This window comes from Falco naumanni, chromosome 4 (assembly GCF_017639655.2).
Source record: "Falco naumanni isolate bFalNau1 chromosome 4, bFalNau1.pat, whole genome shotgun sequence".
Classification (NCBI taxonomy): domain Eukaryota; kingdom Metazoa; phylum Chordata; class Aves; order Falconiformes; family Falconidae; genus Falco; species Falco naumanni.
Genome location: NC_054057.1, coordinates 2,198,724 through 2,225,642, shown reverse-complemented (window position 1 = coordinate 2,225,642; position 26,919 = coordinate 2,198,724). Strand labels below are relative to the sequence as shown.

Below are 26,919 nucleotides of genomic sequence, written 5' to 3'. Positions count from 1 at the left end.
CAACAGAAACTGGGGAAGAAGGAGACCAGACCTGCAGTTCTGAAAGAGGTGGTGCACTGCTGGCCCACAAAGTGAAGCGTCGATCACCAGTTTCCATATCCCACATGGAGACTTCATTGTTGCCTTGGACAGCTATAGGAAACATATAGCCAACACAAAAAATATAAAACAGGTCAGTTGGTTCTCACTACTTGTTCTACTGATATGACATAGAGGGTATGACACAGAGACACTCTCCACTTGCTTTCTGCAGCATTTGTGTTAGTCTTGCTTTAGCAGTAAAGCCATGCACATGTTTTGCTTGGTTTACCACTTGGAAGCAGTTTCACTGTAGTAAAACCACCTAAATTAAGAGAATTTATAGCAAGTTTCATTTAATCTCCAACCCTATTAAAAAGGTATTAAAAATTCACCTTCCTACCTAGATAACTTCTCATCTTTCTTTAAGAAGGATGGATCATCTGTTCAGCAGGGGCAGCAGTGACTGGACAGCTAAGACAGCAATCCAAATTTACAGAATTCAGTAGCTACAATGAAGTTCCACACCTGTGATTAGTGTGGACAGGCAAAGAATTCTGTTCAAGGGATTGTTTACATGCCTGGCAGCAACCTAGCAGGCAGGGACTTTTTAATAATATTCTGAAGTCATGAACTCTTGTCACTCATTTATACTTCAGCAGGGAAGGAAACACTAGAAAACATTGAGAAGCTTCCTTTATTTGTATGTTTTTTGAAGAAATTTCTTTTTTCTCCCAGGGTGGTTAATAACTAAAATAAGAAGTGAAGCCTAAGAAGCAAGTAAAATACAAAACTCAAATTACTCCCATTTTACAGCAACTTTATCAATTTTATTGTTGTAGGATTAGTTTAAGCTACTTCTCCACATCAGGATGTGTTCCTGACACAGACATTTCAAAGTATATGACAGTGCTACATGCAGTGAGGATGAAGCAGCTGTGAGCATACCAGATGAGGAATCTTAGGAGATTTTTGAAAGCTCTAACCCCTGACACAGCTGGGTTAGATGCAAGTGGGAATTGGAATGGGACCACCTTTCAGTCTCTGCTCTACAGAGGCACTGAAGGCAATGGCAGAATTCCCATCAAATTCGATATATGTCATGAATCTGGGTTTTCTCTTTTATAACATTTTGTCCTTAAAAAGTGATGTGGTAGACAGCACACTAGGAGCAATCCTCATGAGAGTTGTAATGCTCAGCAGACGAGAGCTGTAAAGTCTGTCATTTTCATAATGTCTTAACACTACACCAGCCTCTCTCTCTTTATTTCAAAAAGCCACGAAGAGCACAGTGGCAGAACACAAGTACGAACCTTCCCTTTTTCCTCTCCCCAAGCAAAGTACAAGAAAAACTACAAGAAATTTAAACCCCAAAACACAGCAACAACAAACCAAACAAAGAGACCCTAACAACTCCCCTCAGGGCTTGAAGCAGAAGCTGAAACAGAAGCTGCTTTAATTACAACCTCTGGCACCGACGAGGTTAAGTTTAAGACATCTTTTACCTGCAATTACCCAGGACTGATAGACAGGATGCATGAGCAGGCGTCTGATTCGGGCCTTGGAAGGGTGAGAATGGCTGGAGATAGGTAACTGAAACCTCATGTCCCAGCATGCCATGGTACCATTGCTTGTCCCTGGTGAGAGAAAGCTCCCCAGAGTCAGGGGTATAAATACATGGGGGTTTGCCCATACCCCTTCTGCTCTGTTCTTCAGGAGATGGACTTAAGCCTCAAGTGCTTACAGGGTAGAATACTTCCCACAAATGAAGAGGTGTTTCTCTCATCTTGTTTGAGAAAAGCATATTCTAGTCAAATCAGATTAAACAAAAGCCTGATCTATAGTTATTTTAAACCAAAAACAGAAGGGGGTGTGGGGCTGGAAAGAGGGAAGCTAACAAGACAAGAAATACAGGCTTACCAATACACAGCCAGCATTGGTGTATGTCCACAGCAAACGAAGTTATGAGGCCTAACTTCAAATCATGTTTCAGTGTCCAAGCATTGCTGCTAGATCGCAAATCCCATCCAACCAGAGATCCATTAACTGTACCATAAGCCAGTACTGACTGGGCTCCTGAATTGAAGTGATGCATATCTACCACACAGCCATCATCCTTCAGATCTAAGGACCTGGGTTAAAAGAATAACTGAATTTAGAAACAGACTATGACTCCCTCCAAGTTTAAGACTCTTTCCAATTCACCCGATGCTGAGCAGCATTTTCCTCTTCATGTCACTTCAACACATCTGCCAGAAACAACTTGCCACTTTTAGTACAACAGATGCTTATGCTCTCTCAAATCTCTCTGCCCTGACCCATGCGCAGGACTGAGAGACCCAGAGCACAGAGCTATGTTTATGTCTGCAAAGAGCTGCTGACAGCATTTTACTAGCCCGTAGAAGGCTTGCAGGTCCTATCAGCAATCACAAACACAAAAACAGGCTGGGTGGAGAATGGACTGAGAGCAGACCTGAGAAGAAGGGCTTAGGGGTGCTGGTGGACGAAAAGCTCAACGTGGCCCAGCAATGTGTGTTTGCAGCCCAGAAAGCCAACCAAATTCTTGGCTGCATCAAAAGAAGCGTGGCCAGCAGGTCAAAGGAGGCGATTCTCTCCCTCTACTCTGCTCTCACGAGACCCCACCTGGAGTACCATATTCAGCTCTGAATCCTCCAACATAAAGGAGGACATGAACCCGTTGGAGCAAGTCCAGAGCAGGGCCACACAGATGCTCAGAGGGTTGGAGCACCTCTCCTATGAGGACAGGCTGAGAGAGTTGGGATTGTTCAACCTGGAGAAGAGAAGGCTCCAGGGAGACCTTATAGCAGCCTTGCAGTACCTAAAGGGGGTCTACAAGAAAACTCAAGAGGAACTTTTTACAAGGGCCTGTAGTGATAGGACAAGGGGTAATGGATTTAAACTGAAAGAGGGTAGATTTAGATGAGAGATTAGGAATAAATATTTTACTGGAACAGGTTTCCCAGAGAAGCTGTGGATGCCCCCTCCCTGGAGTGTTCCAGGCCAGGCTGGATGGGGCTTTTTGAGCAACCTGGTCTAGTGGAAGGTGTCCCTGCCCATGGCAGGGGGTTGGAACCAGATGATCTTTAAGGTCCCTTCCAACCCAAACCATTCTGTGATTCATGCTCCACATTTATCAAATATTCACCTACCCGGGCAGGAACACTCCTCTTCATGTTATACTGCCAGCACTGGCATCACTCACTTCACTTTGTGTGCAAACAGATACCTTCAGGCACAAATGCAGTGTATACCAAAAAGGGAAACCTGGTTTGTTTTGATTAGATTTGGCTTATTTAATTTCTGAATTTAATCCCAAATAAGAGAGGATATTTGAGACAGATACCTTACTTTTACTTTGGACAGAAAAGAGGTCTTTAAGATGGTCGCTAGATTTGCTGGAGCCTAGATGTGTCCCTCACTCAAGGTGGAAGATTAAGCTGTTGAATCAGTGCCAAATACTCAAAACCTGCTCATATGGAGAGAGGTAAGAAAGAGCTAAACGATTCCCCTAAATAGTGTCCCATCCCCCATACCTTTGCTGCCTTACTCACATTAAAAGCTTGAGAGAAAAAATTGCAGGTCTGAGACCAAACCACATGTATGTTTGTAAACATTTGTCTAATGACCTATAAAAGAGCCTCCAAAATAATTTTATAAGCATTAACATTGCAACAGAGGAGGTAAGAAACTACCAATCCCAGTGCATAAACAAAAGACTTTAGAACTATTGAGACTGTTTCAAGCTGACAGTGAATCCAGTGACACAGGAGGCACCAATAACGTAGAGCTATAAATTCTCAGCCCTACACAGCTGCCTTTCAACCCTTCTTTATGAAGCAGAGTAAGACCATAGATTACAGCCTTCCAGTACAGCCTGAGCTCAGCCAGCAGGAAGCCTAGAGCAAATCAAGTGATCTAATCAAGAAATATACTAACAGCCTGAGCTGTGCAGTGAGATTTAACTGCTCTAAGTACATACCTGCTTTGTATTGGATGAATTTTAGGAGATTTAGGGAGCTTTGAAGCTTCAATACTAAGAAGTTGGATGGCACCATTATCTGACGCTATAGCCAAGTAATGAGAGCCTTGGCAGAATGTAAGTGTCTTTACATGTCCTCCAATCCGAGAGTATGTCAAAATTGATCTAAACAGTACAGAAAGGGAGAGAAAAAATAAGAAATGTTTTAATTAAATTAAAACAAGAAAAGAATTACTCCTCTCAAACACCTACTTCAAACCAATGGCTCTTGAGAGAGCTCTGAAAATAGCATTTTCTGAGTGTTCCAAGCTCAGAAAGCAACAAAGCTTGTGTTGCCTCTGCAAGCTTAACTCTCCATCTTTGAGCCTCTGGGTTATAACAGTCTCCAACTGCAGAAGCACACATCCGTCTATCAGTAAAATGAAAGTCTAACCTAGATCTGTATCACATAGCATACCACACCACCCATGTTCCAACCAGCAAAACAGCTTTCCTGCATCAAGTATCAGTGGATGAGATAGTTAAGCAAAAAGCTAATTTGTTAAAAAAAAAAAAATATCAGATGGCTTTTAAACAACATGAGAATATATTTATGTATGTGTAGAAATGAAATAAAAAAGCTTGTAATTACTACAGCCACAAAACAGTCTCTTTGCATTTACTAACCACTTTCTTCTTTTATTAATTGAAACAGCTGCATGTTTCATACATTTTTAGCTAATATTTTATAGCTGCATGCCAAAAGGAACAGCAGTATATTTCATTATTGATATCTCTAGCACACCCACAAGGGATTCATATCTTCCTCCCTGCTCTACTTCACTTCACAGTCCAAAACAGCATCCCCCAAATCCCATGAGTTATAAAGCTACCTGGTTGTAGTGGTTTTTCCTTCCATTTTTTGGCTGTTCCAGATTTTCACTGTGCCATCATTTGAGCAAGTGGCAAAAATGGAGTGTTCATCAGAGACCCGAATGCGGTTCACCGCAGACTTGTGTTCATGAAGATGAGCTACCAACAATCCTTTGGGACGCCATCCTACAGGGAAAACAAAACCGTAACGGTCAGTGTTGATTTCATAACCTAATTAGGAACAAACAAATCTCCCTGATCCCATCCACCAACAGCCGTATTGGTATATAGTCATTACAGCTGCAAAGCACAGAAGGCGGCATTTTAAACATTAAAGGCAGAAGCCTATTTTTGCTCAATTCTAAACTAAACCCTACTGGCAGACCTGGGTACGATTTTTCTTTTAGATGGGTTCCATGTATATTCAGTGAAACTAGAAAGAGTGCTTCTACATAGAGTTTGAGAGATACTAGTGCACAGTTCTGCTATCAGCATGCAGATTGCTGTGCTGCAAATGGCAACTCAATACGTGCCCAAAATGCACATGATGAGCAACAAATTTGAACAGCCTTGTGTTCCTGGACTGTCTGCAGAGTGCTTGAATGGACAGGTTCAGTGTTGCACTATGTGCTATGCTGGCAAGCCTTATGAACCCAGGAAAATGAAAAAACAGCACTTCTAAATCCCACATAACATTTACTCAATTTCTTTTTGAAGGACTGAAGGAGTTGAGCTGACACAAAATAACTCTTGCCAAGAAACTGCCAACATTTGTGTGACGTTTCTTCCTCTGAAATAAGCAACGCATAAGTATCTGGCTGCACTTCTAACCGGCATCTACTTTAATGAAGGATTAACAGCAGATGAAGATAACAAAGGGCAGACCACAGCAAATTTCAGAATATGACACAAACTTCAAATAAGAACACTTTTTCTGGCATTCACTCCCTTGTGTAAGGGAGCACGTCAGCTACTTGTATTGGGCCACGTTATCTCATAGGTTGTAAAAGTCTCAAGAAGACAAACACATGGCTTAGCCAAGCTCAGTCAAGGTTAGCTATGTTCAAACGCTATCTGGTTGGATCATTTTCCTGATGATTTTCTACTACTTCTCTTAAATTTACATGGTAGCTGTGTATGCCTAGGTATGCATATCTAATGCTAGATTTACCAAAGACTTTAGCATCACTGTGTTGATTACTGCAAGCCTAGCTGGTACAGGCTCTGCTCTCAGTATCTCCAGTTTAAGCACAGGAACTCCCAACAGTAAAGGCCAGTGAAAAATCTCCATATGGGATACCCAATAACAGCAGAAAACACGAGCAGAAAATGCTAAGGACTAATCTGAGTAAATCCCAATATCAATTTGGAGCTCCAAATATAAGTTGTGGCCATATAAAGATGGTTAAATTATGTTTGCTGCCAGAGCCCTAATCAGCAAAACCTGACTGGCACTACCAGGGAGGAACAAGAGGTAAAAATGTCTCTCCTTTCCCTCTGAAAGCAACAATGTAGTATGAGAATACACATCTTCTCTTTGTGGGTGGGCACTGTGTCACTGTCCCAGGAGCTGGTGGGGACAGGCTCCTTTGTGAAAAAGCACAGCCCAAGCAGCCCACCCCAGTATGCATGCCACTGGGTTAGAAAACCTGGCCAAGAGTTTACAATACTCACAGGATGGCTGAAAATCTGGAGCCACCCCAGGCAGAATACATTTCTCACCTCCCAACACAGTGTTTCTCCTCTTGCCCAAACCAAGCTACAGGCTGTTACAGGATGGCAAGTTATCTGCCATACACCTGGTTACAAACAATCTGCTTCAGAAAACTCACTGGTAAAAGGTGCACAACCTGGGCTTCAGACCAGTGGTTTGGGTCCACCACTGCAAAGGTAAAGATCTAGGTTCCAGACCCTCTCTCATAGGTCACGTATATATTCAGCCAAATAGGTGTTCTGCATAGTAGGCACATTTCCTAAACTAATAATTTCCCCTTTTCCTTGTCTTTTGCATTTTTTCCCTGAGATTATGATATTTTGACTTTCTTGTTTGTTTGTTAATAATAACCTCAGTGGCCCATGATTTACCTGGAGGTGGGGGCTTGCTTTCCCACTCGGCATTCTCCATCATCTGTTTGGCAAGTCTCTCTGCATTACACTGTTCTCGCTTCTGCTGGATCAGCTGCTGAAGTTCAGTTTTGCAAGTGGTGATGCGTAACTGGTGTGCAGATGGGGATGCTGTACTGCTTAGTACCTGCATAGTCTGTTTCCTGGGTTGAACAACTGTTCCATCAGATGCCTGTAAGAGATAAGCACTTAAAAATAGATGCCTTACATTCCACACACAGATAAATCCTGCTCTTAAGATTACTGGGTCACACCAAAGGAAAATGTATAAATCGTTTGTAATTGAATCAATTAACAATGAATTAGCATTAAAAAAAAATCATGCTTACATGAAAACAATTTAAAATAGTGAAAATTATCATTTACAGAAAAGCTTACCTACTCAATTCTACCCCATTTGCCTAGTCTGTTCTGTATTCTATTTATAGAAACTGTAATGTGCCACGCACACCTCTATGTCATTAATACAGAAGCAGTTATTGCTCTCAAGACTGACAGAATTACAGGTTAGCTCTTGAACAATTATTTGTTTATATTGGGTTGTAAAAATAAAAATAAAAATGTGAAGTGTCTCCCTCTTGGTACAGAATGGATGCATTTAAAGCTAGCAGAACTTAAGCTCCAGCTAGTAGCCAAACAGAAAACAGTGTTCCATATCAAGAGATGCCGCCACAGCTTTGAGGGCTCCCAGCCCATCCTTCTGTAGCCAGTACAAAGTATTACAGGTATGGGGACGTTTCAATGCAGCCATGATGTGATACACCAGTTCCAAGTTAAAATCATGGCATCTCTTCTCTTCCTCATAGGGCATGCAATTTGAGGAAAAGTCTTCCCTGCCAGAACAGCTTACCTAATAACTGGCTAATCCACAAAGCCCCATCCCTTCGTGCAAAGCATATATTTGTTAGTTAAGCTCTTCTGTTGAGGTGACTAAAATTACTTCCATCCTCTCTCAATTCCTATTTCAAAACTAAGAACTCAAAAGTCAGCTACTCTGCTGGAGAACACACCAGGGAATAGCATGACCAGCGTCAAATAACCTCCAAACAAAATAAGAACACCACATCCCTATAGTCCCACTTGGCTTCAAAACAATTGAATCACTTCAGTTTAAAATGCAAAGATAGTATTTTTCAGGAATACCTGTGGAGAGGATGACAAAGTGGCACAAATGCCAACTGAGGACTCTGAACGAAGTGGTTTCCCAGCCTGGATGGCTTCAGGATCAGTAGTTTGCCCATGTCCTTTAGATATTGGCTGGGAGATGTTTGTTGGTTCCAGGGACCCAAACATGCTTTTCCATTCTTCATTTACATTTGAATCTTGCTTTACATGTTTTCTAGCTATAAGCAATTAGGAGGGAGGGAGGTGATGGAAAGAGGGGCAGGGAGGAAGGGGGAAACCAACCACATTATCATGACAACATTCACTCATGCTGGTCATTACTTTCAGGCTATATGCAAGTCCAACCTATATGTGCCAGTTTATTATTTATATAGAGAGAAAACTCTACTTCTACATTAAGTCAGCTGACAGGAATTTATGAGGCAAAAACAGAACACTTGCCACATGTGTGCACACCTCGTTAATCCTACAACTGACTCATGCAATAAATCATTCCAGTATAGGGAAAGTTTGCATCTAGAAGGTCACAGGATTAAACTCCATATGATAATTTTTATTTTTTAAAATATTTATATATAAATAATAAATACATAGATAAATACATAAAATATTTATTTTTTTTTTTTTTTTTACAATTTATTACAGAACCATAGAATGGTTTGGGTTGGAAGGGACCTTCAAAGATCATCTACTCCAATCCCTCTGCAATGAGCACAGACATCAGGGATAAACTGGTAATATCAGAGTATGCAAATTATTGCCAGTGTCAAATACAATCAGTTTTCTGTCACAATTGCAACATCACCTGTAGATTCAAGAATGTTATCTGTAAACAGGAAACGTGTTTATTTTCAGCATTCCTTGGGAGTCACTTAAAACATAAAACAAAATTTGGGACGAATTTGATTTGGACAAAGTCAGTGCAGAAAAGTTAAAGGCATGAAGACTTTGCAAGGGACGGTTTTGGGTGAAATAAGTCGGTTCAAATACAGACTTCATATACACTCATTTTTAAATCCTGTCCACTACTGACTCCAGGGGATGCAAAAACATAAAATGAAAAATACTGTGCTTATGTATTTTCCTTTAAATTATATGCAAGACATTTGCAGACAAGCATCTTAACTCTGGAAATAAGATGCCAATAGCTACATGGTTTGCAGATATTTCTGTATTTTTATGTCTAAAAACACAGAACCTATCAGCAGTGTAACAGAGGATGGATTTACAAGCTTGAGAGAGCAAAGCAGATGCTCAAATACTGTATGGAAGAGAAGAATTTTGAGGATAGAGAGAACTGGAACAGTTAGCAGCAAGTGGATTTCAAAGCTGAACAAGGAAATGTAAGAGGTTTTTCAAGCTGAAAGAGGAGCACGCAAAACAGTAAAAAGGGGGTAGATGAGCAGCTGAAGACCCCTAAGGCCAAGAAGCATGTACTTGATGGGTGAGCAACAGTTGGCACTCCTCTGTGTGAGACTTTCAGCATCACACCTAGGCCTCAGTTTTCTCCAGGTTACCTCAAGAAAACACCCTGGATTTTCACAGTTAAAGAACTCATCACTTCTTGACAGGAAGCAGACAGAGCAGAAAGGTAGCCTTCATAATTGACACTGTTACCATGGGTCGCTAGAACCCTATTTGTCACAACCAGCTAGACAGCTGCTGCATATTACTACTGCAAATGCAGTCGAACTGATTTAAATATTCTCGGGGCAAAACATCCCCATCTTCCGCTGATCCAGAAAGCATTCCACCACATCACATTTCAAATAGCAGCAGTAATCCTGTTATTGCAAATTCAGTAAGGATGGTGATAGTTAAGTAGGCTGAATTACTGAGAATAATTGTTGAGTAAGTTAGACTTAATTCTCTGATTCCAAAAGAAAGGCTATACTTTATAGATAAAGCTCACAAAATGTACCAACCACGTTTGTCATCAGGCTCCTGCTTTGTTTTAACAAGATCCACTTGTCTTCCAGTTATTCCCAGAGCTGACAAGTCAATCACCCCTTTTTGACTGCTGTCGTGCAGATGGCTCTGATCCACTATATTGGCTTTAGCTTTATTTGATTTTAACATAAAGTCTTTCAGTGCTAACAGCTTGTCTTCTTCCTCCTCAGTCATCCCCTATAGAATAACAGGAGAGATAATATCATTTGCTTTTGAACAAGAACATGCATCACAGCATGAAGATGTAAGAAGCAGTAAAATTAATGACTAACTCAGAACTGGAAGGAGAGTGCACAACCCCAACATTCAAGACAATACTCTATCGCTCATACAAGATGTTAGGTAAGCCGCTGTGGTATAAGAATATCTTTCCTCCTCAAGAACAGGGCTAGAAATAGCAAAAGGGCAGAACAGCATTTAGTACTGAATTGCTGTCTGGTGCGAGCTGCTTAACTGCCACCTAGGCCGTACCGGGGGCCCACAAGCCCTAGGGAAAAAACAAGACACACTCAGCTGCAGTTCTTCCTCTTCCCAGATCTCAATACTTTGTATGGGTGATTCTTTGTGCTTCCCTCTTCGTATAAAAGCGTCGATACTTTCCAGCTTTGGTTTTGGCACTGCATGTTTCTCTCTTCCTAGCGTCGTAGAATGGTTTGGGTTGGAAGGGACCTTAAAGATCATCTAGCTCCAACCCTCCTGCCATGGACAAGGACACCTACTATAGACCAGGTTGCTCAAAGCTCCATCCAGCCTGGCCTGGAACTCTTCCAGGGAGGGGGCATCCACAACTTCTCCGGGAAACCTGTTCCAGTACCTCATCAACCTCACAATAAAGAATTTATTCCTAATATCTCATCTAAATCTACCCTCTCTCAGTTTAAAGCCATTACATCTTGTCCTATCACTACAGGCCCTTGTAAAAAGTCTGTTCCCAGCTTTCTTATAAGCCCCCTTTAGGCACTGCAAGGCTGCTATAAGGTCTCCCCACAGCCTTCTCTTCTCCAGGCTGAACAATCCCAAGTCTCTCAGCCTGTCTTCACAGGAGACAAATGCATACTCCTTTATCCAACACAATACACAGCACACGTTCTGTAACACTGCTACACCACACATGTGTCAGAAATTTGAGATGTATTTTTTTATTTTAAGAACTTCGGTTGTATTTGGGAAATCCAGACACAAGATTGCCCTATTTCTGGCAGATCTTTTTAAAGTCTTCATTAACTTTTAAAGAACTTGTCCTACAAGCATATACTAAAATCAATGAAGCTAATCGTTTGAAGTATTAGAAGGACTGGGAGTCCCTCACAGCAGCAACTGTGAGGTCAGGGTCTGTGGAAATGTACAGAGTCCAAAAGCATCTCAAGCCTGACTTTCAAAGTACAAATTAAAAAGAACTACCTGTGAAAGAAGCTTCTTCAACAGCTGTGCAATGGCAGGGTCCTCTGGTGGTGGGCAGTCAGGGAGAGCACCATTCCTCTTCTTTTGACGCATGTGAAGGTGTCGGAAAAGGCTTGTGATATCCTTTGATCTTAAGACGTAATCAAATATGGAACGGCTGACAGGCTCTTTAAGTACACTTAGCAGGACTATTTCTTTATCTATCTGCAATTCAAAAAAAAAGAGACCAGTCATCATGGAGCAAGATGATAGCCATATAAACATGAGAAAATCTAGCAGTAAATACTGTCATCTCATGCCTAGAGTGTTTGCATTTTTTTCTCCTATCATTAAAGTCAGTAACTGGATAACTGCAAATATTAATATAAACATCTTCCTCTGAATGCATGTTCTAAAAAAAAAAACCAAACAGTTTCCAGCTCAGTCCTTGTCCTGGTTTCAGCCAGAATAGCGTTAATTTTCTTCTTAGTAGCTGGTACAGTGTTGTGTTTTAGATTTAGCGTGAGAGTAACGTTGATAACACACTGATGTTTCAGTTGTTGCAAAGTAGTGCTTACTGTGAATCAAGGATTTTTCCAGTTTCCCAAGCTCTGCCAGTGAGCAGATGCATGTGAAGCTGGGAGGGAGCGTGGCCAGGACAGCTGACCTGAACTAGCCAAAGTGATATTCCATACCATAGAATGTCACGCTCAGTATATAAACCGGGGGGAGTTGGTTGGGAGCCACCAATCACTGCTGGGGGAGTTGGTTGGGCATTGGTCAGCAGGTGGTGAGCAACTGTGTTGTGCATCACTTGGGGTTTGGGGGTTAGTTTGTTGGGGGTTATTTATTTCCTTGGGTTGAATTCCTCTCTCTTTCTCTCTCCTTTTCATTACAATCGTTGTTATTTTTATTATATTTTACTTTATTTCAATTATTAAATCATTCTTAACCCACGAGTGTTAACTTTTCCCATTTCTCCTCCCCATCCCACCAGGGTGGGAGGGAGCGTGAGCAAGCAGGTGCATTGTACTTCGCTGCCAGCTGAGGTTAAACCATGACAGTCCTAGAGAGATGCTTTCTAGCTCACAATAAGGAAAAAAAAAAAAAAAGTCAAGTAGGACTTCAAAATTATTGCACATCATTGTGCCAATAACCTAGATTCAACTTCTCTCCTTTCCTGAAAATAAATCCATGTTGGTCATGTCAGATTTTCTCCATTTTCTTTCCCCTTTCTGCCAGCAGTCTCAGAACAGTAACCTGGCATTGACAGATGGGATTAAAAGTTCTACTACTAGTATGATGATATTTCAAACACCGTTTTTCTCTGTCCTACATTTACCCTATGAAAACACCAAGTAGAAGAGCTCTTCCCCTGTGTCAGTCAGATTACCAGGTTTCCTCCTATGTATACAAGGGAATAAGGATGCACAAACATGTAATTAATATTCAAAAGCATACTGGAAGATTAGTAAACAGTCGTAAGAAACTTATGAGTTAGGGCATAATTTAGAATCATTAACTGGGGAAGTCCTTAAAAAGATTGTTCATTACTACTAAAACAAAAAAAAAAACCACAACCCAAGTTTCTGTTTTCCCAGGTAATAAATCAATGTCTGTTTGTGTCCAGAGAACATGTCTGGACAAAGTCTTGTAGGCAATGCAGATTACTTGCAGCCCCAATATTCCTTTGGGTTTATATATTTATTTTAGTACTTGATCTTTGTTGTTTCAAGAGCACATCTTAAGATAACGGGGGCAGGCAAGCCGTATTCATGAAATAGGCCCACAGTTACAGTCCTACAGTTAAATAGCCAAACCTAATTCAGACTAAAATTAGGACACAAATGCTTGTACAAAAGTTGGAATACTCAAAGTAATTAATGGGAGACGTTGGGGTTGGACTGCAATTCTTCCTTCACAACAGTGTCAGAAGACCAGAAGACCTCATTCATATAACGTGCTTTGCATAGCTAACTGTTTAAATGAAAAACAACTTCAAAAGTGAGTCCAAAGCGAGGACTTCCTCATTGCATTCTAACTCAATGTTACCCTCTACTTGCTTACTATATTTAGTGTTGCATAGCAAAGAAAAATTTACATACTAAAATGAAGCAAGAAGGGAAAAAGACTAAAATTTAACAATCAATGCCTAAAACACTGCACAAGGTGTCTAGGGAGTTGTAAACAAAGAAAAATATTATTTTGATGAAGTTACCATCTCCATGGTTTACAAGAAAGTGTTAAACACGTGATGTACTTTTCAATAAAAGTACTGCAACTGCTTCTTATCTATTTAAACACTTGAGAGATGCATTCTGCAGGTCCTAAAATTATAGCAAAGATGCCTATATGATCATACTAGCAGCACCATGCAGGTCATTCCTAGACATGTGCTGTTATGATATGGCTTAACTCGTTCACACAGAGAGCTCTGCCCTTACCCTTGGCAAAGCATTGAAACACAGGAGTAGCACTGCTGAAATCACAAGCACAGTAATCACTACTTAACAGACTGTTCGTGTTTTCAGAGGGTCAGGCCCACAGTTAAGTATGTTAGCGGGGCAGTGCTGGAATACTCGATCTTGTACATGAAGGCATAGAACTTAGAAACAATTGTTTCACAGCCAACTTTTCATGCCTTTTAGACTCCTATAAACTAGCATAGCATCGCGAGAGTTTGATCGTAAACAAGGCAGAGGGGCTTGAACCAAAGACATATCTGTTGATTTTAGGCTTTGTAAAGCGTTCTGCAATTGGCAACAAATTTGTGGAAGCAGTCTTTCAAACATAGACGGCAATGCCCATTCTTCAATGTCTGCCAGCAAGTATCGAAGAACTATATCGTCTCTAACCTTAACTGAAAAAACACAATCTATTATCCTTATCACCAGGACCACAGCCAAGACAGACTTTAAAAATTCTAACTGGTTTAGATACATACACATTAATGTTATTTAAGGTATTACCTGTATTATTGGTTGCGTGATAAAAGGATGGAGGTATGGCATGAGCTTGCAGTAGACATCAGCAATATTCAAATACTGTGCTACCACAGTGATAAATCCAACTGCACCGTAACGTATCCAAAGATTAGGATGACACAGGAAAGGTGCTGAAAAAAAATTAGGCTGTTAAAATACATCATTCATGTTAAATAGAGGGGAGCATCCTATATATGGCAGCCTATGATGACATTTCCTTCCCCCAGAATTATCCCCAAACTGAGCCTTCCCTACTGCAGAGCACCAAGGTTAAAACACTCATACTGAGAAAATTATTTCATGGAAAATTATTTCATTGTGCCTGTGCTGGTCAGCTTCCTTGCTGTTGCCAAACAGCATGTTTTTCCTATTTATTCATGTCAATCCCTAACTGTCAACTCCAGATCTGCAAAGACGACTAATCAAAAAATAAGCCTCAACCTTATTCCAGACAATTATGGAGAATCCTAATACCAGTGATTATTTTTTTTTCTTTTTAGAGTAAATACTTTATTCTTTCCTTCTTCCCCTCTCTTCCTTGAATAGTCACTACTCATAATGTAAGACTCAGAAATCCATTTCAATTATGTGGGTTTTAAGAAGTTGTGATCGAGGGACTGTATCTAGTCATGAGATATATTCACAGATCATCTGCCTCAAATTCTGAGCGCATTTGAAAAGCCATGACATTAGGAAGAAGCAGGCTACATCTCCAAAGATCAGTTGGTATTTTCTTTTCCATAAATAGCTGGTAAATCTTGGGTACACCTAAATCAAATTGATAAGCCTGATGAGGAAGGAGACAACAACTCTGTATTCAGGGTTCTATTGAGTTAAATGGGGGGTTACGGTTTTAGAAATAGGATGAGAAGGGATTGTCTGAGGGACTGGCTTCCCTCCTTCCTCAAAGGTCAATAGGTAAGAGTTTGCAAGTTATGTGCCTGATCAACTTCCAGAAGTAACAAGGAGGTTTTCTTTATAGGAGGTTGGCATGAAGAACAAGGAAAGGCCTTAAAGCAGGAATTTTTTGGACTAAGTGTTGTTTGCTGCTGTCCTGTATAAAATCAGAGCAGATGCCTCCAATTTGTTCCACCAAAATTATTATTTTAGAATTAGTTCTGAGCACTAACATGGTCCAACTAGCAATAGTTCGTTAACACAGTTTTTGTAGATTCTAAAACAGTACTATAGGTTTGCACATTGGACAGCTAAGCTGGCTGCAAACAGCTTTATGTAGTACTAAAATTTCTTAACTAGGAAAATAAGGCATTCTCCAGTATCCCAACTTACCGATATCACAAGCAAACTCGTAAATATGTGGCTTTTGCAACAGCCCCAACTGGCACATACAAGTAAGAGCATTGAGGGCTTTATAAATGACAAATTCTTCAGCATCACTGAGACCTTGCTGAAGCAGAGGTTTCAGTATCGATGAGCTCTGCCAGCCAACATAAGCAGCAACACCTGAAACATAAAAAGAACACATAAAACCCCAAAACTAGCACTTCCTTGCCTCTCCTCACCGAAGTTTAAAATTACTGTCCCACAGAGACATCTCAAAACAGATTATTAGTCATTAGAAAAAAAAAAGGAAGCTGCTTTCCATTAAAGTCAGACTAATATTCTGAAAACTGTTTGATAAAAGCAGATCCTTGTGCCTGCAGAGGTCCTTCCAGAAGCCAGGCATAGATGTCAGCATACAACTGGCCAGCAGAAGCCTGAAACTGCAAGGCAGCACCGGCAGCCTAAGGGGCGGGGATGCAGTGCCTGCATTTGTGCATGGAAAGGACAACTGAGCAACAATGAAAGTCTCTGCTAGCAGGATTTTGTCTTTTAACTTAGCAGCGACTGTAATTTGAAAGACCTGAAAAGACCGAACTGGATACTGGGCTAATTTTCAGCAACAAAAACCTATAACATACATTCACTTAGCCACAAAAGAAAGAGTCAGTAATAGTCAAAAAGGAACTTACAGAACAACCTTCCAGAACTCTTCCAGCCTGAAATGGCTGCAAGATTTGCTGTTTAGTTAACTAGTCTCAAATTACTTGCTGGCATGAAGCCACCTTGACCCTAGTTTCAAAAATAAATGCAATTTTTAAATAACTTTTTTCAAAATCTTAGAAGGAAGCCAAGACCAAAAGCAGCTAAGCGAAAGTAATTCTTTTGAAGCTGCTGGGTAAAAATGTATTAACTGCATCTCAGTAAAAGAGACTGCTTTCCTATCCTTCTTCCTTTCCCATGTGAAAACCACCCACTGGCCACAGGAAACTGTCATTTGGAAATGCTTGTTTGTATTAGATAACCCACGTACAATAATTAATCTCTGGCAATGGTCAGGGAGATGGACTTGTCAATTTCTATCTTTCCTCTAGCTTTACATCCGTCAAGTGAACATTCCTTCCCAAAAAACAACTGAGCAAGTCCTCTTACTGTTCTCAAGAGAAAAAAAAATCAGGTTTTCATTTAATAGCTCAGGCTTTTTGTTGCTATCGTCATTCGTGCTACACAGCATAGACTGTAACCACCTCTGCTTCTAACCCAGTTGTTTGGGACTGATAAATACCACAAGATTCAACGTCCTTTCATCAGAATCTAGATTAAACATAAAATTACTTTATCATAGTAAAAGTGATAAAGTTATAATTAATATACTTGCTCATGTATTAATGCTGGGCTTTGCAACTAATTGCTAAAAAAAGAAGAGAATAAGGTAGAAATAGCACAGGTAAGAGAAATCCCCTTGGTGCCGCTGTTACAGAAGGGCACGTGCCCACAGCCACAGGCAGTGGTGCCTGCACACACTTAAACACGAGTTAGAACACTCAGTTTTAAAGATGTGCAAAAGCTTTAAGTAAAACAGTGTGAAACAAAAATATGAGTTCTGAACTTTATCTGAATTCTTCTGTGGAGGTTTTGATACTGGGACAGGAGGAGGAGCAGCTAAAAATGTAGTTAACATGTCTTGACTTTCACATTTAATTGCCTCACATCTACCTACATGTCTTTTGCAAGAAGGCAAGACACCGTGACCTGTGCTTTCACCTCCCCATTGCTCCTTCCAAACAAATTCTGACAAGTTATTAGCATCACAACTTGCCAGCACAGCACTTTGTGGCTTCCAGTCATAACGTAATGCGTGCCTACCATAATGGCCCTGCTGGAAGTTTGACCATGCTCTTTTTTTCTTGCCGTGCATCTGAAGTACCATTTCACCCCCCAGGTACTGCAATGGAAAACCTGGTCAAGAAAACCTGCAAATCCTGAGTGCTGACTCTCAGCAACGGTCATGTGGAATAATTTCCAACATTCATGGAACATTACATAAACTTAATAACAATTTTAAAAAATCTTACCAGTGATGACATCAGCTGTTAAGCTTTCTGAGATGACAGGAATCTTTAAGTGAGGTTTTAAGGCATTAAAAAAATGTTTCAAATTATAATTTTAGGCTATACCAGTACACAGTTTTCATCATGTGAGCAGGTCTACTGAAGTTAATGGGCCCACACACACGTGAAACACTGCATCTACTAGACAACTTGCAAAAATCTTAGTATTTACTTGTCACAATTCAGCTTTTTGAGTTATTTGCTTTAGCAAAGACTCAAAAATAAAAAGCATTTAAAGTTTATTGTTTATGTTAATCCAACTTAGACTTAAATGCCTCAGTCTCATTTGTATTAAGTATCTGGACTAAAAGAAAAATATACTTGTAATTACATTGTTTCATCTTCACTCCCAATAATTCACCAAAGTCTTTTCCTATAAATTATAGAAGTCTTTATAAGAAAGGACCTTTATATGACTGTTAACAGTTTCCAGGATATGCAAAACTTATTTACATTATTATCTCCCTACTCTGTTTGGCTGAAACCCAACATTTACCAACAATGCTGTCAAAGAAAGCTCCTCGAAGATGCCAGTCATTCTTATCATTTAAGAAAGTGATCATATGAGACAGAAGAACATCATTGGCTTTCTGACGTCCAAAAAAGACACAGAGACGCGTTATTCCATTTTCCATCAGTGTCTGTTTCACAATATTCTCTGGGTCACTTAGCAAAGTCACAACTTTCTGCTGAACCATTTCATGCAAGGCTTGCAGCTCTGCAAGAGACAACACGATGAACATTTGGGTTGGCGAGAAACATTATGTGCAGGCGTACTACCTGCTGCTAAAAGAGCTACACTCAGTAAGATGGGCAATGCAATATAGCCTCAACAATTCCAACAACTAGCTTACCAAAGACTTCAGACTAAGCAGGAGGTGGTGGCAAAGCCAAAAAGTATAGAGATGTGAGACATTCTTACCAAATCAATAAATTCTAAACTTGTCATAACTTCAACTAAGATGATCCAGCTTATTTCATATATATGTAGGTGAAATGCAGATGTGAAAAACAAAACAGAACCATTCAACTGTCTTTCTTCCTTGTGTTACTTCTTTCATGTCCATGCTATTTTGAGGGGTAGGGGACAGTACTTAGAAATACAATTCATACTATGAGGCTTCCTCTGTCACACCTCAGCAAATCTGAGCACCCCATGCTTTATGTGAAGGAACTCAAAGGGGATTTTTTTATGTTTGGTTTTGGTAGGTTTTGTTTGGTTGTTGTTGGGGTTTTTTAAAGTATCATCCTACAACTAGTTAAGAGATAATTGAAACGTGCCTTTTTCCCTACCAAATGGAGTATGTGTGGGATGTTCACCAATTATGATTAGTCACAGATTGATCTACTTAGCCGAAAAGAGAAATGACAGTTCTTAACCACAAACTCTTCCCAGCTTAGAAGACTTGCCTGGCATTGCTCTGGAAATTTATGCATCACTGAAAGTCACCGGAGCAGACACACAGGTCACTCCTTCCCAAGGGAAAGGAAAAGAAAAGCCATCCTTAGGATTTTAACTCATTCTCTGTCCTACAGTTACAATAGCACAGATAGCAGTGTTACCGCCCAACGGCATCCCAACATTCAGCTTCTTCAGGCAAAAAGACAAGAACTGCCAGGCATAGGAACAGAAAAGAAAGAATGACTGAAAAATACAGTACTATACCTATGGTAGAATCTGACAGTTTTTTTCAAAGCTAACACTGCTTGCCACTTCATCGGAAGCAGTATTTGGAACATAGCCATGTTTTCACAGCTGACTTGTTTACAGGACTGTGAGTGAAGCTGGACACAAAACCAGGCAGCCAGCACCACAGTCAAATACCTTGGGAACTTTTGGAGAAAAGTATGCCCATTTACACATATTTTTTTTTGTCTCTCACAATGCTCAGAACAGAGGTGTCTGCTTCTGCACGAAGCTGCAACACACATGCTTTGATACTAGTCAAGGCAAAGCATTCTCCCCATTTAACAGGAAGGCTGAGCTTTAAGAGGTGAGGAAGATTAGTACTAACTAGGAGCTTTGGCCCATGATTTGCTATTATAAGCAGGCAAGGTAAGCAGAAGTGACATTACCTGTGTCATAGTTATCACTAGGATGAGAAGTTTCATCCATTTCTTCACCATTTGGCTCATTTTCCATATTGAGATTTTTCAACTGTACCAACTCCAGAAATCTCAGAGCTGTTTCTGCCAACAACGCTATGTTTTCTGCAAAGGAAAACATTTTGGTTAAGAATTGTTCTACTTTGCCTATTTACATCAGTCTGACAATCCCCCCGATGAGGGATTATAACCATTGACAATACCAGTCATGATGGACAAATGGAACTGAAATTACACAACATTCTCTGGTCAACCCACTTCTGTTGGCCTGACTCCAGCAAAGCTACCAAGTATATTAAATCACACAGTATTTTGTCACAAAAACAAGGGTAGAAATTTTAAGTATATCAAGTGGTAACAAGGACTAACTTCAGACTTCCAGAACTAGCCCTAAATGCCACCTAAACTCAGGCTAATGACTAAATAACTTGATAGAACTTAAAGGCAAATTAACCTGAACTAACTAACATGCCCACATGGTAGACTGCAGCAAAACAACCGCAACAAACCACCGTGCCAGGATATGTGTCCTAGAGAGTAACAACAGGGTTACCCCTAAGGGCTGGATTCCACTTTTAGAGCATTTATCCCCAAATCCATCCATGTGATTTGGCACCGTTCTGCAACGTTTGGAAGTTGCTAACGCAACTCAGGCTATGTTATATGGGTCAGGCCACTGCTGGCACAGGAATAATCCTGTTGAGGCAGAAGACCCACTTAAGCAGCCATTCTGAGTGTCATCCAAGACAAGAGCAGCGTGCCAATGGAGCCTGTCCACAGCCCAGATCAAATCCTGTTAAGTCACCCCTCTGACCACTATCAAAAAGCGTGCTATAGTAACACAAGTTAATGTAATTATTAGACTACCTTTAAATACATTTATTTATTTGAAATTGCTTTCTTAAAAGAAAAGCTATCTGAAGTTAAGGAAACTTAATCAGACTTAACCACCTACAGTTCAAATAACTTTTTCAAGTTTCAGAAAATATTCTAGTTGTACTCAGTTTGAAAATAAAGTCAAAACCACTGAAGAACCTCTGTGTAAGCAGGTGCAACTGGAGTCTGTGGGTACTGAGACCTGTAGCCTTTTTGCACTTGCAGATAAGGAAACTGCATTTTGTTTCTTCTATTTCAGCTTATTTAACAAGTTCAGCTTTATATTAGTTTGTTTAAAGGTTAATTCTAAATAGACTATAATTTTACTAGATTTGGGGTTTTTTTCTTATCTACAAATAAAAGTGAGTCATGAAGAAAACTGTTCTTTCATAAAGCCCTAAATGATCAAGGTGACCAAAAGCTGTTGGTTCCATTCATTAACTATACATTGTCTTCAATAATTAGTTTTATCAGCTGACTTAGTAAACAAAAGAAAAACATCACCGGGAATTTTCGACTCAGTTCTACATTTATATCCAAAACAAACCAACACACTTAAAAATATGCTAGTCATGGCAAATAAGGGTACATACTAAATAGCAAACACAGGCATAACTACAAAGTTTCTTCCTGAACCAGGCAGAACTCCTATCTGAATATCATGCAAAGAAAACAACTGCTACACTAAAAGGCAATCTATTACATAACAAATAATGTAATTTCAGCCCCTAAATATCAAATTTCATTTTGTGAAACTATACCTCTGAAGCACAGCAACACACTGATGCTTTTAGTTCCACATTTATTTCAGTTCATTCAGGCTGCTCTAAGCAAACAATCTGAGCTAATGAGATGTGAATTAAGGTAAATTAATACAAACAGCAAAAGGCAGGCAAGCTCAGAAAGCCCTGTTCACATATTTAGCTACACAAAGACCACCTAGACAAGTACTTTTCTTTGTTATGCTCTTGCTTATACAGGGAATAAAGCTGGGGGGCTTCCCTGAGCACGAGGCTCTAAACTGACCCTTACCTTAGCCATGGGCAGGCCTGCTGTGTTCTGCATCCAGCCTAGCCCAAAGCACATGGACACATTCTGTAAGTTTGCTTTTACATGCAAAACTACAGAAAAGAATGAATGTTAATTTTAAAGACAGTTAATTCATCTAGCAGAGAGCAAACAGGTTTTGTCAACTATTTAAAATGTAAATATTTACTCTGGGTACAGGTCTACACTGGAAATCCACCTGTTAGTATAACTTAACTCATTAATTATTAAGTTGCTGCCATCACCTGCACCAGTTAGCTTAAGTGAATACAGGTGTCTTTACCTGCAGTCATTTATGAGACTTCTGGGGAGATTTACTGAAATAGAAACAGCAAGCTCTGTGATGATTTTGAGCAGAGGAGAAAACAGGGAAATAGAGAAAAGCCCAAGACTGGAGTTTTGCCTGGATTTCCTCTTACCAGCATATGCAAGTCTGACGATGGTGGCTTCATCCTGGGCCAAGTGTGCAATGCCTGGCAGAATGTATTCTGGGTAAATGTTAATATCATTGCGTGGCACCTCTTTGACGAGAGCAAGAACTTTAGTTAGTGTCCTCACAGATTCTGCCCTCACCCTGGGCACAGAGTCGTTGCTGAAATGTAACAGATAAGGAGTAATACGATCCAGAAGAATCTCTACACTTAATCTTGGTGCTAAATGAAGAATCAGTTCCAAAGCAGCCAGTTTTGAATCACAGTATTTCAGAGTCTGTAAACAGGAAGTTATCACAGACACTAGAATAACCAGCCCATTCTCTTTTGTCTCTCCCTCGGCTTTCTCTGTGCGATCATGCCCACAGAGATTGTGAATGATGTTATCCAGATCTTTACGTATGACCAATATACGCTCATCTGCTGACACAAATGTTTCCTTGGCAAACTGGGCCATGTAAGGCTGAAGGAAAGTGTAAAATATTTCAGGAAATGCATTGTTACGTTGCTGTTTCAAATAATCTTCAGCTGCTAAACGTTTATCTGGCTCGCGATGGACCATCTGAGTGACCTTGAGAAAGGCAGAAGTAGGAGGGAGTGGGAGAGAAAGATTAAAGGTTTAGACATTTGTAATACATAAACAAAACAAAAAAACCCCAAACCAAACAATAAATGATTTGTCACCAAAGCAGGTGAAATAGACTACAAACGGACCACACACATGGTTCTAATGCTGTAGTCTATCCTTACCAGTTCTCTGATACTGCGGTCTTCAATTTTGTTTAGGACTTGATCAGGGGAAAAGAGGCCATTTCTGTAAGCCAAAAGCTGAGATAAATCGAACAAGGGTACGCCTTCTGTGAAAAGCTCTGCTATTACACAGCCTGGGGAACGAAAAAAAAGTCAAGGATGTCAGAGGATTATAAACAGACACTTTAACTTCACTTTCTATATGTGGACAAAACCAAACTCTACGCAACTTTTATTTGCCTTATTTTTAATTGAGCTAAGTCACCACATTAACTTGGGGAAAGGAGATGCATCTCAAGCTCCAAAAACTGGCTTTTACACTTGATCCTTGAAATATCTCCCAAGTATTTTATTTCAAGCATGCCAACAGTAGAGGAGTTTGCAATTAAGAAACATGAGGCAGTGACTTCAGCCACCTGCCAGCTGGAAAACACACCACCCGAAAAGGAAGCCACATCACTGTCACGTGGAAGAAGAGTGCCAGTAAGTCAGCATGGATCAGGCAGTAGGTCAAAATTAAGCAGCCCTTTTACAGAAGGTAAGGAAATAACCTCTGCTTCCACAGTGATGCTGGGAGACTGCACAGATTCATTCACACAAGCTCATAAGCACAGTGAGAAATACTACAATTGCCAAACACAGCCCTCCCTGTTGTATGACACACAGTCTTTCCCAAGGTCTCACTCCCACAGTTTGCTCCCAAGGGTCAGCATCTTGCTTTATCAGTGGAGTGCCCTAGAAGTCCGGCCATAAAAGCAGCTTGTAAAATGAAGTAACCATTACCTTTAAATTCAGGTTTTTCAATCACTTTAAGAAAAAAAAAAAGCCAAACTTAGAGCTTTCAAAGTGCTGAAGACAAGCCCGAGACCCAAGACAAGCTCCCACAGTCAGACTCTTTCAAGTATTTGTGAGTGAGACTACGACAGCAGCTTAGTTAGTTATCGAACCTCCCACCTGTGGGGAAAGTGAAATGAGAATGGGCTTCTACAGCCAATGTTGCCACATTGCCCTGAAAGCTGTCTCAGCCCCCAGGCAGCTGGATTTTAGGTGAACCACTGACTGGCTTCCTCCTCTTGGGTCCCATAAGGCATACGCTATGTGTCCCAGAACCTCAGCCACAAGATGATGGTCTGTGGCTTTGCAGAACCATGTCTTCCTCAGGGCAGAGTTGAGCCATAGAGAACAGTTTGTGACTTCCCTCCTCTGATAACACGGTGATGCACTTATGTAGCTTGCTGTATTGTGTCTCTACTTTTTCTGTGAAGGAAAGATCTGGGGTTGGGTCTTGCCTAAAAAAAGCAAGTTTTTCCGCATGCTGTTCTCTAAGCCCACTGTTAAAAAAACAAACAACAAAACAACCCCCAAAACCAAAATAAGGTTGTCTACACCCCAACACACAATCATAAACACACTGCTCTCCCCTGATGGGTCCAAGTACCTGCAGAAAAGATATCCATTGCACGTTTTAACTCCCCTCTTGTTCGCTGATTGCTGTTTGCCAGGTCTACTAAAGGAGTTGAAGGGTCCCGCATGTTTTCCAGCTCTGTAGCAAACATACTGCCATCGACAAAGCGCTCGGGAGCAATGTAACATGTTCTCCTCCGTGACGTGTCAAAGAAATAATTGAAGTCAGCAGGATTGTCTTCAGGAAGGTAAGTTGGCTTAAAACTGGCAAAGTCAGTTAAAAGAACCCAGTTCCAGCTAGTCACCATGATGTTCTCAGTTTTAATATCCCCATGGCGGACTCCAGATTTGTGTGCTTGGTCCACCGCCGTAAGGATCTGGAAGGCAATCCACCTTTTTTCAATGTTGTTCAGGAACGGCCTGGTACTAATTCGATCATAAAGGTTGTCCCGCACGTACTGTCTGAAAAGCATGGCGGCCTTCTCGGACAGGGTCGCTTTCTGGAAGGGAAGGCAGTTCTGTGCCGAGTGCAGCCTTATTTTCAGCTCCTCCAGCTCCTGCTTGTAGCTCGTCAGGGGCAAGGTGGGGTCCTGAATGGCGAACACCTTCACGACCACCAGTCCCTCCCGGTGCTTGGCGCGGGCGACCTTGAAGAAGCGGGTGCTCCCCAGGCTCTTGTCGTATTCGAAGTCGTGGATGTCAGAGAAGTAGCTGTCCACCGAGAGGATCTGCGAGGGGGCGATGCCGGCCAGCTGGTTCCCCATGGCGGCACCTCCCGCCGGGCGCTGCCACCGCACCGCGGCTCTCCCGCGTCAGCCTGGGGAAAAAGCACACACAACGCGCCCTTCGCACCGGTCGCAGCCGCGGGCTCGCCCCACTGCCCCCGGGCCCTCTGCCCCGGGCCCCCCGCCCCGGGCGGGCCCTGCCGCCGCGCCTCCCACCCCTCCGCAGGCCCCGCCGCCGGGGCAGCGCCGGGCCCGGGCCCAGCGGAGCGAGGCGCCGCGGCGGCGGGTCCACCGTCCGCAGCGCTCACCGGCGCGGCCCGCCCGGCCCAGGCAGCGCCGGGACCCCCGGCCCCGACGGCGGGATGGAGCGAGGCGGGACTCGGGGCGGCGGAACCGGCACCGTGAGGCGGGCGGGGAAGGGGCGGCGCCGTGAGCTCACGTCCGGGGCCGCCCCGAGCCCCTGGGGAAGGGGCCGGCGGCGGGAGCGGCCTCGGCAGCGCAGCCGGGGGCAGTACCGCGGGCCGCCCTGGGTGTCTCCTGGTGACCTTCTTTTGTTGCCGGCTGTGTGCCCTGGAAGGGCTGCTTCTTGTTTTGTGCCTTGTAATGGGAGGAGGCGGCGGCGGCAGCACGGTCATGGCCGGGCACTTCGCTTTGTTTAGCAGCGTCGAGGAGGACCCGAGGGGGATACAGCATAGCCGTTAATATTTATTGATAATTCGGTATCATTTCTGCACCTGTGAGGTGGGCACTGGGGCAGCGCGAGCCATGTGGAGCAAGAAGGTGGTGGGAAGAGCGCGGGCGTGTTGGTGGAACAGGCCTCGGCTGCATCAGCCAGCACCTTCCTGCTCTCTCTGGGCAAAGGGAACTGCTGCCGTTCCTTCTCCTGATGCTCGGCAGACAGAAAAGTCTGTGGGGCTTTTGGAGATGATTTCATGGCTAGTGCAAGATGACTTCACTGCTAGGTCTGTCCTGACAGGGTTTCATGTATCTGAAATATGAGAAAAAGGCTTTTCATAGCAAACTCAGAGTGACGCAAAAAGGGCGCCTTTCTTACTGTTCGACCTTAAAGTGCTTGAGAGCAAGAAGCCCAAGGCAGAGTTTGCTCATCCTTCCCTTTGCTTTTTGCCTTTGCCATGTTGTACCTATAACAGGTGACTGAAGAAGTGGTGTTTGGGCCCCTCGCACCAGTGCCTGTACAACCAAAACCTGCCCAATATATGATTTCCACCAGCCATGCATGAGGTCACTGAATCGCGTTCTCTCCGAAGAGGCTGGGGCTGTGCTAGCGAGGGCTTCCTGCCAGCAGGACTCTCCCACCAGCAGTTGAAACCTGGATGTTCACCATGTCCCGGTACAGAAATCTTAGCCAGGCCCAGGGTTACGGTTAGGACTAGGACTAGGGTGAGGAGAGAGAAAGAAAGCTGCAGGCAGGAAATTGGTGCCTAGGCGCCTTCTAGAGTCGTAGCTTGCTGCTGGGCCCTTCTTTTCTCCTTGGGGTGCCATGATACGGACGTAACTGTTCCACTCGCAAGACCTTTACCTGGATGGCAGGCAGGGTATACATCGAGTGCTGCTGAGGGGGATCTGGAAGAGAAGGAAAACAGAGTCACTCTTCTGCTCTGCTTGAGGCTTGGCAGGTCGGCTTCATGCTGTAACACTGATGCTCTTGACCTGCTGTTTAGCTCCTGTCATAGCAGGTAGAGAAGGGAATGTGGAGTCGTGACTTTTTGACTGAGCAAGCTAATGGTACCCTGT

At 42.1% G+C, this 26,919-nt stretch overlaps 1 protein-coding gene across 1 annotated transcript in view; it reads right to left on the bottom strand.

Annotated features, from left to right (window-relative positions):
• PIK3R4 (phosphoinositide-3-kinase regulatory subunit 4) overlaps positions 1–25,576 on the bottom strand; it is a 28,757-nt gene extending 3,181 nt beyond the window's left edge. Inside the window, exons 1-17 of the mRNA XM_040591714.1 lie at positions 25,473–25,576; positions 24,474–25,256; positions 23,036–23,169; positions 22,274–22,856; positions 19,902–20,036; positions 18,322–18,543; positions 15,724–15,897; positions 14,419–14,564; positions 11,471–11,674; positions 10,045–10,246; positions 8,138–8,337; positions 6,956–7,166; positions 4,891–5,056; positions 4,019–4,183; positions 1,939–2,150; positions 1,524–1,655; positions 32–132 (exon numbers count right to left, since the gene is read on the bottom strand). Coding sequence (XP_040447648.1) covers positions 32–132; positions 1,524–1,655; positions 1,939–2,150; positions 4,019–4,183; positions 4,891–5,056; positions 6,956–7,166; positions 8,138–8,337; positions 10,045–10,246; positions 11,471–11,674; positions 14,419–14,564; positions 15,724–15,897; positions 18,322–18,543; positions 19,902–20,036; positions 22,274–22,856; positions 23,036–23,169; positions 24,474–25,203 — 3,717 coding nt within the window. The 5' untranslated portion in view covers positions 25,204–25,256; positions 25,473–25,576. The remainder of the gene's footprint in view (positions 1–31; positions 133–1,523; positions 1,656–1,938; positions 2,151–4,018; positions 4,184–4,890; positions 5,057–6,955; positions 7,167–8,137; positions 8,338–10,044; positions 10,247–11,470; positions 11,675–14,418; positions 14,565–15,723; positions 15,898–18,321; positions 18,544–19,901; positions 20,037–22,273; positions 22,857–23,035; positions 23,170–24,473; positions 25,257–25,472) is intronic.
• Positions 25,577–26,919: the final 1,343 nt, after the last annotated feature.